At 54.3% G+C, this 16,044-nt stretch overlaps 1 protein-coding gene across 3 annotated transcripts; it reads right to left on the bottom strand.

Annotated features, from left to right (window-relative positions):
- Positions 1-2,639: 2,639 nt before the first annotated feature.
- DMKN (dermokine) lies at positions 2,640-15,681 on the bottom strand. 3 transcript variants are annotated; one of them, XM_088830738.1, is made up of 20 exons: positions 15,080-15,681; positions 14,625-14,816; positions 14,463-14,513; positions 14,145-14,189; positions 13,752-13,779; positions 13,564-13,706; positions 12,858-12,893; positions 12,658-12,720; positions 12,427-12,465; positions 10,383-10,433; positions 10,183-10,230; positions 9,868-9,915; positions 7,714-7,770; positions 7,319-7,366; positions 5,282-5,329; positions 4,895-4,936; positions 4,486-4,557; positions 3,707-3,730; positions 3,551-3,598; positions 2,640-2,947 (listed from the first exon to the last, which is right to left on the bottom strand). In XM_088830738.1, exons 1-19 carry the CDS (start codon positions 15,479-15,481, stop codon positions 3,551-3,553), a joined length of 1,485 nt encoding a protein of 494 aa, XP_088686864.1. In that variant the 5' UTR covers positions 15,482-15,681; the 3' UTR covers positions 2,640-2,947. The 3 variants fall into 3 exon arrangements, with proteins under 3 accessions (XP_088686864.1, XP_055266980.2, XP_088686863.1); XM_055411005.2 differs by having other exon boundaries at positions 13,564-13,779; XM_088830737.1 differs by lacking the exon at positions 4,895-4,936 and having other exon boundaries at positions 13,564-13,779.
- Between the last annotated feature and the right edge of the window lie 363 nt (positions 15,682-16,044).

Genomic DNA, 16,044 nt, shown 5'->3' with positions numbered 1-16,044 from the left:
TCCCTGCCTCATCCTTTCCAACCTCTGCTGGTGTTGTGGTCACACCCAAGAAGGCAGTCACGTTGCCCAGCAGGTCTGGTTTCTTCCCTTGCCGCCCACCCTTTGCTCTGTGCACACTTTGCTTAAACTTCTCCCAGGAAGACTTCCTAGATGCAGCCCACTTAATTCTTCTTTTTCTTTTTCAAGAAATAGAGTTTTATTTCATTATGATAGATTCAAACCAAGGTTATAAAAGCCCGAGGATAATGACTAACACATTCCATGAAAAGATTTTGTTACTGCTTGACAGTGATCTGTGCTGGACAGATACCAGAATTACTTTTGTTTTTTCAAAAATATCAAACGATGACTGAATTGGAAAATTTTCATGTACTTCTCGTGGATCAGTATTCCCAGAATATGATATAAAAGCTGACCAACTTGGAGATAGACCATCTCATTTACCTAATATATTTCAATACTTTTTATACCTTATAAACTACGTTCACAAGTGGCTGACAGAGGCTAAGACTTTGTTGAACCCACTTAATGCTGACCACTCTTCCATTCTCTAATTCCCAAATGTTTATTAAACAGCTTTTTTGTCTCTTGGTGCTGAGTTTTCGAGATGGACAGAAACCTGTCCTGTGAAGCTTCTGTTCCATTAAAGGAGACAGATTATAATCTAACAAAAAAATTAAGAAACAAGATCATTTCAGAGGATGACAAGCTCTGTGAAGAAAATAAGACCGGGTAATGTGAGAGTGGTTGGGGAGGTGTCCTTGGTTAAGCTGGCTTGGAGATTTGCATTTAGACCAAAAGTCATTAAAGTTTTAGCCTTTTGATGATCCAGGGTTTCAGGGACAGGTAATAGCAGTGTTCTTTGGGAGACTGTCCAAGCACATCTGGGTTGACATTGGACAGAGAGACCAGAACCAGAACATGCTGAGCCATGCTCACGGGTTGAAATTTTATTAGACGGTTAATGGAATTTGTGGGTTTCCCTGGTGGCTCAGACGGTAAAGCGTCTGCTTGCAATGCCTACCATGTGGGAGACCCGGGTTCAATCCCTGGGTCAGGAAGATCTCCTGGAGAAGGAAATGGCAGCTCTCTCCAGTATTCTTGCCTGGAAAATCCCATGGATGGTGGAACCTGGTAGGCTACAGTCCATGGGGTCGCAAAGAGTCAGACGCGACTGAGCGACTTCACTTTCTTTCTTTCTTTCTTTTCTTTCCTGGTGGCTCAGCAGTAAAGAACCCTCCTGCCAATGCAGGAAACACGGGTCTGAGTCTGGAAGATCCCCTAGAGAAGGAAATGGCAACCTACTCCAGTGTTCTGGCCTGGAGAATCCCATGGACAGAGGAGCCTGGCAGGCTACAGTCCTTGGGGTCACAAAAGAGTCAGAAATGGTTTAGCCAGTAAACCACAACAGTGGGCTCTGTAGGGGATTCTGAGCAGGGAAGACTCCCTGGCTGCTGTGGAGAATGGATGTTAGGAGAAACTCAAAAGTCAGAAGCTACCTCAAGAAGCTGCTTCAGAGGTCCCAGCAGGAGAAAGGGCTGGCCTCCTGTTTTATGAAAATCCTTTACAACCAGAGGACCTCAACCTGCTTCGCCTGGTGCTTTAAACTTTTAAGAGGGTGGCTTTCAGCCCTTTGGACCATGAACGCCCCAAGCCCAGAACTATGTTGACCACCTCGATCCCTCAATCCCCAGCTTCTCCCTCAATCCCTCAGGGATTGGCAGGAGGCAACCTGAGGTCCAGCAATTTCTGTCGCTCACCCACGCTCCCTGAAGGAAGCCCGCTGTCAAGTCAGCTGGAAGGACTGAGCGGCAGCCCCGGGACGGGCGCGCTCGCCCCCCTGTGGCTACGAGGAGGTACTGCAAGGTCCTCCCTAACCAGGTGAGATACGGAAAAGTGTGAAAGTGTTCGTGGCTCAGTCGTGTCCGACTCTGCGACCCCCGTGGACTGGAGTCCGCCACGCTCCTCTGTCCATGAAATTCTCCAAGCAAGAATATTGGAGTGGGTTGCCATTCCGTTTGCCAGGGGATCTTCCCGATCCAGGGATCAAACCCGGGTCTCCTGAACTGCAGGTGGATTCTTTACCGTCTGAGCCACCAGGGAAGCAACTGAGATTCAGAGATAAATATAAAGCAGGAACCCCGGCTTAAGGACAAAGGTAAGAAGCGGATGCACGTCAAGTCATTTCCCCTAAGTCCACTTTGGGCCCAGCTTCTTTCATTTCTTCATCAACTATTTGAGGCCCACCCTGTGCCAGGCCCTGAGCGAAGCCCTGGGAACTGAATCTCCCCTTCCCCTTCATGTTAGTCATTTTGTACACCCCTCTCAGGAGGAAGGGGCTTCCGCAGTGACTCAATGGTAAAGAATCCGCCTGCAATGCAGAAGATGTGGGTTCGATCCCTGGGTGGGGAAGATCCCCTGGAGGAGGGCATGGCAACCCACTCCAGTATTCTTGCCTGGAGAATTCCATGGACAGAGGAGCCTGGCGGGCTACAGTCCATAGAGTTGCAAAGAGTCAGACACAACTCAGTGACTGAGCACACTCAGGAGGAAGGTGAGTTACCCGCCCCCAACGCCTCTTCCCTCCTCCCTGACCCAGACCGTCGGTGTCATATTAAAGAATAAAATCTGCCAAAGTCTGAGGGATACGAGATTCATGTTTTATTTCCACAGAGAAACTAAAGTAGGACGCTCCTCCTGAATTTTTGTCACGGTGACTTCAGGTCACAAAATGGAGCCAGTGAAGAAACGGCTGGGGTACCCACTGAGACTGGTGGTCAAGGAGATACCACCACCGCGTGTGGGGGGAGACAAGGGACAGGCAGGCAGGACCCCAAGCTAGAAAAGGCAGGTGTCGGCACGCAGCCCAAGAGCTGGGGCAGGGCACAGCCCGGTCCCTTGACGATCCGTGTTTCTCAGGGCCTCAGTCGCGGTCCGAAGTGACTGTCTAGAAGGGAAAAGAGAAAATGGTTGAACACCGGCCACTCCCAGATCTGTTGGAGCCAGGCGTTCTCTCAACTCCCCCAGGTGCTGTGCCCACAGTTCCCTCGCGTCCTGCCCCGCCACCTGCAGTCTCCTCTCTCTCTCCTCCCTAAAACAAGTATCACCTCCCCACAGCGCCCCCCCCACACACAATTTCTATCCTGTTCCTGCTCCTTAATGTGCGTTCCTGTCCTGCCGGGCCCCACCCAGCACTCAGAGGGTGCATTCCCAGTGTTCTAGGTCATTTTTTAAAAACTCTTCTAAGTACTTATTTTAACTGAAGCATAATCTTCTTTTTAATTTTTAAAAACATTTTTTGGCCGAGCCATGCGGGAATCTTAGTTCCCCAACCAGGGATTGAACCCACACCCTTGTATTAGAAGCTCAGAGTCTTAACCACCGGACCACCAGAGAAGTTCCTGGTCATTTTCTTACGAGTCTTTATCCACAAGCCACACTCCGGTGTCTCCTGCTCCTTAATACCTTTAGCATGTTCTTCTAGAACAAAGGGAAAGCCCAGCCCCCAGCCCTGACCCGAGGTGACTATGCCTCAGCTCCTGATACTCACCTACCAAAACTTCACCCACTGCAGCAGGCCAGGGTGCGTCCGGGAAGCCTGTGGGGCAAGGAGAAGGTCTGAATGGACAGCGCATCGGCCCCCATGCACCCTCTGGCCTCAGACCCCTTCTCTCGAGAGCCAAATTTTCTCTGGCCCAGAACTTACCGAGGAAGAAACCGTGACTCCCCCCTGTAAAGAGAAGATCAGAGGAGGTGACGTGAGGTCCTCCATGACTGCTCTGTACTCAGCCATGTCGTCAGGGCTCAGGAAGGGCCCGTGGCCCCAGCACGTTCAGACCAGAGTCATCCCAGAGATCCTTCGGTCTGACAGCAGCCCTTCGGCCACAGCCCATTTCTCATCCTGCGTGCATACTGAATGTGGTCCCTGAGCATGCACTGACCAAGGAGAGTGAGAAGAGAAAAGGTAGGTCTCCCTCTGCCTGCCCAGGGGATGAGCGAAGTGGATGCCCACAGGAGTATTAGCTGCAGCTTCACCTCCTTTCAGTGAGCAGGCAGTTTCTGATCTCTCAGGAGAAGTCCTCTCCCCGAGGGCAGGGGCTTTATTATTCTGAGAGATGGAGGGAAACCCCGGCAGTTCGTTTGTTTGTTAACCAGCCGAATTAGTATTTAGCATATACCTTTACTGAATTTATAAAATTGTTTCTTTGAGCCTGAATAAAGCAAAATCCTCACTTTGCTTTCCTGTTACTTCCTTTATGAAAAGAAGCCTTCAATTTTCCCACCAACCAAGAGTTTCTGGGCCAGCCTCCTGTCCCCCAGAAAGGTCAGCAGTTAGAGGGAGACCGGTTTTGCCATGGGGCCTGTGATTTTTGAGGAGGCTTATGCTCCTCATTGAGAGGATCCCAGTTTTCTCCATGGCATGTGATGCAGTCACGGTTCCCCTGTAAACTCAGTTCTGAGTGGGTGGGCAGTTACAAGTCTTACCTTAGAGGGGGTCTTGGCTGGGTACTGCCCTCCCAGGGCTGTAGGAGGTCCCTGCTGGTTGTAATTGTAGTTCTGTGGAAGGAAGCAGTGGGGGGAGGGCGGTGGGTAGGGGGACAGGAGAGAAGGGATGAAGGCATTTTACCGCCTCCCCCCTGCTCTGGCTGGACCTTGCTCAAAACCCCTGTCTCCTCCCCTCCTCAGGTCAGGCGTTTGCTTCTACAGAGTCTCCTTCAGCCACACCCCACGCCTTCACCTCACTTCACCTCCCAGCCCAGACAGCCTGGCCTCTGGCCTCCCTCATCCTTCTCTGCCTCTCCCAGCATCTCAGGTGTCACTGAGGAGTTGGGGAGAGGAGACCAAGGAAAAAAAGGGAAGTCTGAATCAGGTGGTCAGGTGGCAATTAGCTCACCTTAGCAGTCACAGCTACTGTGTCTTGCCATCCTGTGCCAGGCTGAGAAAATGATAGAACTGGGTATGAGGAGGGAGAATTTCAGATTGGCCAGACCAAGAACCAGGTGGACTTCCCAGGTGGCGCTAGTGGTAAAGAACCTGCCTGCCAATGCAGGAGACATAAGAGATGTGGGTTTGATCCCTGGGTCAGGAAGATCCCCTGGAGGAGGGCATATCAGTCTGCTCCAGTGTTCTTGCCTGGAGAATCCCATGGACAGAGGAGCCTGGTGGGCTGCCATCCATAGGGTCGCAAAAAGTCGGAGATGACTGAAGTGACTTAGCATGCATAAGAGCCAGGCGGCAAGGGCCCATGGGCCTTCTAGGGCATTCTGAGGGAGGGACTCACCTGGCCAGCCCCACCTGCCCTCTTCTGAAGCGATGGCACGTCCTCGCCCTGGAAGGAAGGGGGAGTCAGAATGAGGGCGGCCTCGCGGTCCTTCAGGCCTTGCTGGACTCTCACCGCCCAGGCTCTGCCCTCCTCTCTCGGGGTCCGTGATAGGTGCTGCCTATGATGAAGGCAGCGGGCCAGGAGGAAATTGATGGCCCGGATAGATAGAGGACAGGTTGCCACACTCAGTGGGCAGCGAGGAGGAGAGAACAGGTTTGGCAGCCCCACCATCACCCAAGCACCTGCAGCGCCGACCTGAGCCAGAATAACAAGTGAGGGAACCTACACAAGCTCCCAGGGCGGAGCCCGCACGTCAGCCCCACCCATCTTCAGCCTGCAACACACCCTGCTCCCCTCACAGGCCTGGTGATCCCTCTTCCCAAATGCTGTTCTCTACGGGGTCTTTGGAAGGCCTGGCTCCGTTCCCACGGAGGCCAAGTCAAAGGAGAGAGGGAAAGGAGAAATACAGGAAAGCAGACAGAGCCCTTAAGAAGCACTGCAGGGACTTCCCTGGTGGTCCAGTGGCTAAGACTCTGCACTCCCAATTCAAGGTGCCCGGGTTCGATCCCTGATCAGGGAACTGGGATCCCATATGCCTCAACTAAGGGTCCCCATGCCAGAAAAAGATCAAAGGTCCTGTGTGCTGCAACTAAGACCCAGCACAGCCAAGAAAATGAATAAATATTTTTTAAAAAGAAGCACTGCAGATGCACAGGCCACCTCCCCTCCTCTGATCAAGGCAAGGGGAAATCTTGCCTGTCTCTTTCTCAGGCTCAGGATGCTCTCCCCAAATCTGGCTTAACACTCCACCTTATCCATACCCGCCATTGACTTCTTTTTTGTTCTTTCTGTCACTGACTTCTAACCCCACTGCTGCTGCTGCTGCTGCTAAGTCACTTCAGTCGTGTCCGACTCTGTGTGACCCCATAGACGGAAGCCCACCAGGCTCCCCCTTCCCTGGGATTCTCCAGGCAAGAACACTGGAGTGGGTTGCCATTTCCTTCTCCAATGCATGAAAGAGAAAAGTGAAAGTGAAGTCGCCCAGTCGTGTCCGACCCCTAGCGACCCCACGGACTGCAGCCCACCAGGCTCCTCCATCCATGGGATTTTCTAGGCAAGAGTACTGGAGTGGCTTGCCATTGCCTTCTCCTCTACTAGCCCCCAAAACGTGGACACAAACTGGAGGACCACAGGCTTGGTCCGCATGTGTAAATTCAATTAGTTGTGAACAGTTGAAAGCCCGAGCTTTTCTAGAAAAAGTCAAGACAACATATCCCCATCTGTCCAGCCTCATGTGCCCACGTGGACAAGGGAGCCTGCAGCCCTGGCCTCAGTGCCCAAGAGTCCTGATTCCCGAAGGCCACTAGCCCCACGAAACCCAAGTGTGGCCTTCAACAGGACGCTAAGGCCCTGCCTGTCCTTCCCAGAACTCAGATAACCAGACCCCCCACCCCTGCACCTGCCTGCATGCGACCTTGACCATCCCTCCTCCTCCTCCGCCCCCTAGAGATACTACCCTCCTGCTGCCCTTCAGCTTTCCTCCTGAGTGACCCCATTCCGGCCCTGAGAGTTGAGCCCAGCTCCAGGCCCCTCCATCTCCCCCACCCCGCGACCCCCGCCCCCTGCTCCCCCTGCAGTACCCACCGAGCTGTGGCTCCCCCCGAGCCAGGCCACACCCAGCAGGAGCAACAGCAGAGATGAGACAGCAGCCGGCTTCATGATCTCCCGCCTGTGGAGCCCTTGACTCTCGACCTCGGCTTTTATCCCCGGGAGGACCTCCCACCCGGCTCCCTTCTCCATGACTCACAGCTTCCCTCTCCCACCCCACCTCCGCTGGGCACGCACACAGGGAGGAAAGTGGGCACCGAGGGAGGCACCTTCCCTCAGCAGGGAGGAAGCAGAACCGAATCTCCACACCGCTGCCCAGGGCCCCGAACCCCGTGTCCCCAGAGCTGAGCGTCCTGACCCCCAAACCGGGGGTTCTATGGCCCTTACCTCAGTAATGACTTTCCAGTTCAAGAAAGGAGTGTTGTGTTTGAAATCCTGGAGGAAGAAGGAAAGATGAGTGGGCCACAGGGAAAGAGGATTCAGAGGGTGGAGTGTGGCAGCCTGTTGTGAAAGTTTCAAGATCACATGCAAGAACGGGTTTTGGTGCCTGGGTGTCATTTGGGGTTAGATGAAGATAAGCCTCCAGGAGACTGAGGGTGTCAGCATTGCTGATGGCACCGGTGATAAGACTTGGGGAAGATGGCGCATCTCAGAAGTGGGAAGAAGGGGAATTTTGTGACAGGAAGACGGGAGCAGAGGCAGAAATCTGCCTTGAGGGAGGGAGGGAAGAGGGATGGGATCACCAGGATTCCCAGTTCTTCAGAGAGTGAGAGTTCTCCTACCTCCCAGAGCCGCCTGAAGTAGAGGAGGGCGCGAGTGCTGGGGGGTGGGGCTTGGCCCTGCGGATGAAAGTGGGGAGCGAGCCAGTGAACAAGGTGCCTATCCCCCAGCTACCCTCACCTGAACCCCGGCTCCTGCATCCCTCAGCCTTCAGAATTCCCTGTGACTGAGGTCTGGGGGGAGCTGGGACACCGGAATACTGTTTGGGGGGACAGGGAGAGGGAGCCTAGGTCTCTGGAGCCATTAACCACCCCTCCGTCACCCCCACAGCACATGACAGCATTCTTCTCTAGCCCAGTTCCATCCGGAGCGAGAACACAACCTCAGGTCCTGCCCCCTGGACCTTCCCACCTTACTGCCTGCCCACCTCCCAGGAATGTGGAGCCTAAGTACCCTCTTCCAACCACCCCGCCCGCCCCATTCCCCAGAACAACAGTGGAGACGTTAAGAAAGGAGCAGAGACCAGGAATGTGGGATAGCTAAGATTTATTTTGGAGCAAGCGTTGATGTTAGTAGGGAGATAGTGGTGCTTTAAGCATGGGTCGGGGGGGCTCCCCTCCATCTGGTAGCTCCGTGTCTGGAAGTCATGGGGTGCGAAAGCTCCTCTGGTCCTGGGCAAAGAAAGAATTTCCAAGGGGGAGCTCAAGGACTAGGGATTCGGGGAGCAGTGGACCGAGGCAGGGGTAGATGGGACCTCCGCATCAGAAAACTACAGAGACCCTTGAGCCCACGGCTGTCATCCAGTCAAGTCCAGCTCTTGGGCTTGGAAACCTCCATACCTGCCAGGAACGTGCGGTCCCCTGTCCTCACGCTTCATCTGGCTCCTGGCTCCCTCATTGCCCCTCCCCCTACCATGAAGGAGGTGGACCTATCCATCCTCTTCTCTGCCCATCTCTTGTGTCTTGTCCCTTTCCTGGGAGATCTGCTCCTGGGGGAGCTGCCCCCAGTGAACCCCTCTTGGTGGTGAGCACTCCCTCTACTGCCCCCCTAGAAGTGGAAAAAACGTTTGACCCCCTGGGAAGGATCTGTGCATGCCCTGGTTCTCCCACTAAATTCTTAAGTACCCATGCTCACAGACCGGAGCATGGTCCACAGCAGAGTCTTGCCCTTACCAGAGACCATTCTCTATGAAATAGAAAAGTCTTGTTCATTTCATCCCTCCAAGCCAGGACTCTGCTATAGCGGGGAGCTTCTGCAACTCCCATCTTTCAATTCCCATCTTATTCCCAGAGGGTAGTGTTCCTGAGGTGGGGACTGCCTCTCTGTCTCCCCACCGACCATCTCCCTCCCCCATGAGTTTTGGAGGGCAAGAATCCTAGTCTTCATTCTTTTACTTGGAGGGTCAGGAACTCTAGTTTCTCCAATTAGGTGGCTAGGGATGGGCAGGGGGCGTCAGACCGCTGGAGAGCAAGCCCCAGCGGCAAGAAGCAGTTGCTTCTAGGCTCTGGGCTCTCACAGGCCATAGAAAGAGGAGCCCAGTGTTGCCGTATTGTTCTTTGAAAATGAATCAAACAAAAGGATCAGTGGACCACTGACTGCAGCTTCTGCCTTTGGTATTTGAAACATTTATTTGTCCTTCACCCCCCCATTCCAGTCCACCCCCTCTGCTCTGGAGATGCATCTGCTATTCTGATGTCAGACCAGCCCAGCCAGGGCTTCCCCTGCGAGAGCAAGGGGTGGGCAGGGAGGAAGGACAAGGGGGTTCTGGGCTCCGAGCATCTCCTAAGATTACATATGTGCAGGGCCCAGACTGATGCCTGGCGTGTTCATTCCCTTCTCCCTTCTCTCTTGGCATCAGTCCTCAGGTGAACTTGAGCTCCCCTGATGATTCAGTCCATGCCCTCCCTGCCTCTCTGCCTCTGCTCCCTCCCTGGTTCCGGGGAAACTGAGGTTCAGGACTGTTCAGGTCTACATGTTGAGACGTGAAAGAAACCTGCTCCCTCCTTATCCCCTCTCCCAGCTGTTTTGAAATTCTCTCTTTTCAGGTCTCTGCTGTCTTTCCTCCTCATTTTTATCTTTTCTTTTTAAATGACTGGTGGAAATGCCTTCTTAATGACCATTGTCACTGTTCCCTGGCTCACCTAGCCGGAGTTTAGCTTTCTTCTCTACATCCCTCTCTTAAAAAGATCAGAATGGCACGGCCTTCCAGCCCTTACCTTGTTTATGGCATCCCAGTTAATGAAGCCCAGCTTGGATTTAAAATTCTGCAGGAAAAAAAAAGAAGAAGAATGGCCAAATTGGATCACAGTGTGATTGAGTCAGGGCCTCAGGACAAGAGAGGTCAAGGGCCACTGCTGACAGTCATTATATTGGGTTGGCCAGAAGTTTGATCAGGTTTTCCCAAAGATGGTATGGAAAAACAGGAATGAACATTTTGGCCAACCCAATAGCCCAAAGACTACACAGCCTGTGGGACCAAGAGACACAGGTTTGGTTTCCAAAGAAGAGTGAGCAGAAGGTGCCGAACTCACCTTCCAGAAAGTGTCGAAGTTGAAGGGCTCAGAAGATGTCTGAGAGTTCTAAGGGACCAATGAGAAACAGAAGGAGGGTAAGAACCCACTCCGTGGGCTGGAGGCAGGGCTGGGAGGTATGGCTGTCGGGGGGTGGGGAGGGCAGGCAGGGGTGCTTGACACCATGGTCCCAACCCAAGAGGAGGGATGTTCTCACTCACCAAGGTGTTGATTCCACTGACAGCTTCGCCTTCTCCACTGGAGCCCTGCCCCTGGGTGGGGAAAAGGGGACTGACGGTCAAGGCTCCATGCATCCTGTCACACATGCCACCTATCACCTCTCTCTTCTCATCCTTTGTACTGTGGACTCTCTGTCAAGCCATCCACCCCACTTCTTTCCACATCTCCTAGGAGCTGCCACCTCCAGAAAGGCTTCCTGGACTGACTTGCTGCTTGCTCTCCAGACTAACCCTACCCAGTCCCTTGAATCAAATCTATATTCTTTCTTCCCCCCATTCCTTGCTCCCCAAACACCACAAGTAGCCAACATGTAGTCCCACTGTGCACGGGGCACTGTGCCTCTTTCCACCACTTTCCCATGTGGAGATGGCTTTGCTTTACAGAAGGAAACTGAGGCAGAGAGCTGTCCAGCAGCTTTTCTCAGCTCCCGTCTCCGTGTCAGATTCCAGTGCCAGGACCGTGTCAGATTCCAGTGCCAGGACTCTGAACCACCTGGGTGTGATTACGATGCAGAAAGCTCTGCAGTAACTGACGGGGGTCAACAAGTTAGCTTCGCTGTCCCTGTTTTGCACAAGAGGAATCCCAGGCTCAGCGAGGTCAACTGACTTGCCTAGAGACACACAGATGACAGGTGATACTGCTGGTGTTCAAACCTCCATCTTTTAACTCAAAATTCACTGCCTTTCCATTTATCGATTCTGTCTTCTTACATTTGGTTTTTAAAAATATCCCCTTGGGACTTCCCCTGTGGCCCAGTGGTTAAGACTCTTCCTTGCAATGCAGGGGGTGCAGTTTTGACCCCTGGTTAGGGAACTAAGGGGTTTCCCAGGTGGTGCTGGTGGTAAAGGACCCACTTGTCAATGCAGGAGACATAAAGGACATGGGTTCGACCCCTGGGTCAGGAAGATCCCCTGGAGGACAGCATGGCAACCTACTCCAGTATTCTTGCCTGGAGAATCCCCATGTGCAGAGGAGCCTGGTGGGCTACAGTCCATAGAGTCAAAAAGAGATGGACATGACTAAAGCAACTTAGCACGCATGCACAGGGAGTTCAGATCCCACATACTGTGGGGCGAGTCCAAAAAGTAAATAAATAAAATAAATATCCCCTTGATGACAGAGGATGTGATGGTTGGATGGCATCACCAACTCGATGGACATGAGTTTGAGTGGACTCCAGGAGTTGGTGATGGACAGGGAGGCCTGGCGTGCTGCGGTCCATGGAGTCGCAAAGAGTCGGACACGACTGAGCGACTGAACTGACTGACTATTCTGTTATTTTTGTGTTTCTTTCCACCTCACTACATATTTAAGACTTTGGTGTGGAAAAAGAAAACTAAAAATAGAGTTACAAACTGGGAGGTTTCTTAAAACCTGCCTACCCATAAAAGGTTAGCATCCCTGATACGTGAGGAGCTCTTCACAGAGCCTTCTCGGTGTAGTGCCCTCCTCCCCACTGGGCGTGCTCCTTGTCCTCTCACATAGGCTAGCAACCTCGCCAGGATGCTTGTTGGAAACCAGAGTCTCAGCCCCATCCCAGTCCTGCTGAATCAGAATCTGCATTTTCACAAGACCTCTCGGCACTGCCTGTGGACCTTAGCACAACTCCTCCTCTGTCAGCACAGCAGGTGCTGACAGAGAGCCAGATTTCCAGGATAACTAGGAGGGAAAGGTACACTTTCAAAATAAGTTTCAAAATTCATCACCGAATTCTGTTCACTGGTCGGGTATAGGACGTTTGAAACAATCCTGTTTCTTAAAGGACTGGTTTTCGTTCCATTGTTCACAGCCCCAGTCTGTGGTCTAACGTGAGATAGATCATGTAAAGACCTACAGTTAATTATTATTTGGGAGCTTATTAGTCTTTTGAGGAGCATGCCGGTGGTTTCCTCCCCCTGGATTGTAAATTCCCCACAGACGGGGTTGGGACGGAGGCTCGCGTTAGGAGAGGGGCAAGTGGAGTTGCATTGAGGAGAGGGCACCGCTGTGAGGATGAACTGCAGTCGCTGCAGGTTTGGCTCTCACCTGACCCCCAGATCCCCCGGACACGTGTGTGTTGTCACACTGTGGGAGAGACAAAGAGAAGACTCTCAGTCCCCACCCAGACCCCTAGTCCAGCCCCGCAGACTGCAGCCTTTGCACCCCAAGGCTGGCCTGGGTCCATCACCCCATCAGCATCCGCCCCCGCTCCCTGTGGGGACTGAGGGAGCTGTCCTCGCCCACCATTGCCCACCTTCCATGTCTCTTCACACTCACCTCGGGTTTGTTTCCGCCACCACTTCCAACTCTGCTCCCCGAGGAGGAGTTGGGGTTGTATCCCTACAAGGGAGAGCAAGAGTCCATGTGGGGGCTTCAAAGGACTTGGAAGGACCCAGAGTTCCCGAAGTAGGGATTGTTCCCATCCCCTCACCCTCTCCTGGAACCTAGAGAGGGGAAGGGACCCCTAGAATCCTTACCTGGGAGGAGCCACCATGATCAGAATTTCTAGTGTCCTAGATGCAGGGAAAGGGGGTGGTTCAGAGAGCAGTAAGTTACAGCAGCTTACAGAGCCCGGCTTGTTCTTGCCTGAGACCTTTCCCAGAACCCCAAGGAAGCCAGCTGTGCCCTCTCTCTGCAGGCCCCCTGGTCGGAGTTCACCCTCATCCAGCCTGCAGGTCATGGTCCCCTCCTGACCCTCTCGTCCCTCGTGTAGGGACACTATTATTAGCATCTACACCGAAGTTCTGTAAGTGTCCTTGAGTCTCCACATGCGGTCCTGTCCCTGTCCTCCTGGGAGCTTCCCAAATAAGTGTCATGTTTCCCTGGGCCCATCTCTCTGGCTCCATCCACCACCCCAACTCTGGTCAGATTCACCAAGCAGACATGCCTGCAGGAGCAGAGGTTAGACAGGGGACAGCTTCCCCTGTCACCAAGTGGATGGCAAGGGGCCAGGGTAAACATAGTAGGCAGGGCACCTCTTCCAGAAATTAGAGGGCACATGTCAGTGGCACCGCCTGGTGGGGCTGGAAGGTGGGCAACATGAGCTGGGGGGCCTGGGATGACAACTCCGTTGATGCCAGCTACCCTGGGGCTGGCTGCTTTCAGGAAGACCCTGGAGTGAGTGTCCTCAACAGGGACCACCAGGGGCCCCATCTCTGCCTTTAACAAAGGAGAAGAGCATACCCAGCCGGACCCTGAGCTGCCGCTGCTGCCTCCATTGCTGCCTCCATTGCCACCTCCAGGGCTGCTTTCATGGCTGCCACCACCGTTACTGCTGCTACCTCCATGGCTGCTTTCATGGCTGCCGCCACCGTTACTGCTGCTGCCTCCATGGCTGCCTCCATCGCTGCCGCCACCATTACCGCTGCTGCCTCCATTGCTGCCACTGCTGCTGCTTCCCTGAGGAGCGGGAAGAGACCAGCGTCAGCCACTTCAGTCCTGTCCGACTCGGTGCGACCCCAAGGACTGTAGCCTGCCAGGCTCCTCTGTCCATGGGGTTCTCCAGGCAAGAAGACTGGAGTGAATAACCATTCTCTTCTCCAGGGGATCTTCCCCACCCAGGGATCGAACCCTGATCTCCCTCACTGCAGGCAGATTCTTTACCGTCTGAGCCAAGAGACCAGAGTGAGGTCTAAAGATGAGAACACCAATGCAGAAGGCTTTCCTCCCTCTCCCTCCTCCCTCAGGAATATTTCCCTCCCAGTTTGAGAGGAGTAGAGTTTCTCTGTGGTGCAAAAATGCTTCAGGTTGCCCCGTCCTCTTACCCCAGAGTTGCCAGAGCTTCCACCTGGGCCAGGGGGGTTGGTGCACTGTGGAGGAAAGGGGACGGTGGGGTTCCAGTCGAAGCTGTTCCCCCAGGCCAGGCTCTCCTGCATCCTTGGCTTGGCTCCCTGTCCCGGTGCATCTCTCACCCAAGCCTAGCTCACTCTTCTGAGCCTCGTCCCCCGCCACGCCCATCTCTCCCCAACCAGTCTGCCTCTTCCTTCCACCCGTCCCCTGCCAGTCTTTCTCTCTGCTATGTCTCTCCCAGAGTCTATCACATGCATCCAGACACCTCTGCCTCTCCAGGCTCTTCCTCTTACTTCTGTATTTCTGTTGCTGCCTCTCACTGAACCAGGCTGGGCTGCGGCTCCCTGCAGGAAGGGTGAGATGAGCTTGGCATCAGGAAGGACACGGGGGAGGCACCAAGAGTGTGGGCTTGAGGGGAGGGAGGGGGCAAGCATCAGGGTTGATGATTACTTTACCTGAGAGTTGGCCCCCAGGTTGAATGGCCCTCTGTGGCCTCCCTGGCCCCAGGGGCCTCCCTGAGCATTGGCTCCAAAGCTGCCACCTGAGCCTCCAGAGAACACGTGGTCCCGGGTGTCCCCTGGGCCTCCAGAGCTGCCCTGAGAGCCAGGGATGCCATGGCCTCCGGATGAAGGCTGCCCATTGGTTCCCTGCAAGAACGACATGGCTGCACTGAGTGTGTGTGACCTCCTCACTCTGGGGTGGGAGAGTGGGCAGAGCCACTCAGAGAGAGAGGAACCAGAGCAGGACACGGGGGAGGCAGGTGGAGAGACACCCAGGGCAGTGGAGCAGGGGCCCTGATGTGGAGGGATCGCCACTGATGCAGAGGCGCCCTCCTTTCAGCTGCTTCCTGGGATCCTCAGCCCAGCTGCCCACAGCCTCCCCTCTCCGCAGCGGCCTTCCAGCCACTCACCCAAGCTCCGTTGCTGCCAGGCGTCCCCTGCCCGGAGCTGTGGGCTGGGTCCACTCCGTGTCCGATGATATTCTCAGCCTGTCTGCCAGCCTCGCTCCCACTGTTTTCAAGAGCATGGCTCGCTTCCTTAAGCTTGTGGGCAAGAGCATCCCCCAAGTGGGGGTCCCTGGCCTCCCTGATTCCCAAGCCCGCTTTCTCTTCAGTCCCTCGGCCAATGGCCTTCTCGAGTCCATGGATGGCAGCTTCTCCCACCACGTGTCCAAAGGCCTCTCCCACCCCGTGTCCAATGGCTTCCCCAACTTCTCCTCCGCTGTCCTCCTCTCCACCCTGCAGCGGGCTAGCCTCCCCTCTGCCCAGGAGCAGGAACAGCAGCAGGCAGGCCAGAGACCCCTTTAGCTTCATCTCTGCCCCACTTCCTCTCTCCTGAGTGTCTTCTTTCCACCCAGGTTCCCTTTCAAGGCCTGTCGCTTCCCCGGTGTCTGCCGGCCCTCCTCCCTTCTCTCCTTCCTTCTGGCTTCTTGTTCGCCCTCCCTCTGGGTCTGCAGCCTGCTCTCTCCCTCCTCAGATGTCCTTGTCTTCCCAAAGTCCTCCTCCACGCCGCTACTCCTTATAGTGTAGCTTGGGAGAAGGTGGCTGGGCTGGGCAGTTCAGGGTCCCTCCCCACAGTGACTCAGATCCAACCACCCGATAGGGTAATGAGCTGTAATTGTGAGTCTGAGTGTCTGTGTCGAAACAGAGAGGGAGTCTGTGCATCAGGGAGGGAGGAAGAAATGGGATGATTTCGGTGCCAAAGTGTTCTGATTTCCCAACCCCAGGAATTTGGGGTGCGGGGTGGGGGTGGGGGCATCTGGGGAGCTAGGCTGGTGATGCCTCCTAAAGGTGGTGGGGTGGAGGGGACTTAGGAGGGAGGAATCAGGCAGGACATCAAAAGAGGGAGCAAGGGCAAGCAGCCCAGTGGAACAGGA

The sequence above is a fragment of the Moschus berezovskii genome, chromosome 22 (genome assembly GCF_049115385.1).
Source record: "Moschus berezovskii isolate FMDL1 chromosome 22, NW_MosBer_1.0, whole genome shotgun sequence".
Classification (NCBI taxonomy): domain Eukaryota; kingdom Metazoa; phylum Chordata; class Mammalia; order Artiodactyla; family Moschidae; genus Moschus; species Moschus berezovskii.
The sequence above is the reverse complement of the archived record's forward strand: the minus strand, read 5'-3'. Positions and strand labels throughout refer to the sequence as shown.

What these genes read in the sequence shown, in the direction of transcription:
- DMKN (XM_055411005.2), bottom strand. Translation starts at nt 15,481, where the DNA reads ATGAAGCTAAAGGGGTCTCTGGCCTGCCTGCTGCTGTTCCTGCTCCTG. An exon ending in GAAGCTCTGGCAACTCTGGG is followed by an intron (nt 13,780 to 14,144) that starts GTAAGAGGACGG and finishes CCCGCTCCTCAG; the next exon opens with GGAAGCAGCAGCAGTGGCAG. An exon ending in GAGTCACGGTTTCTTCCTCG is followed by an intron (nt 3,599 to 3,706) that starts GTAAGTTCTGGG and finishes CTTGCCCCACAG; the next exon opens with GCTTCCCGGACGCACCCTGG.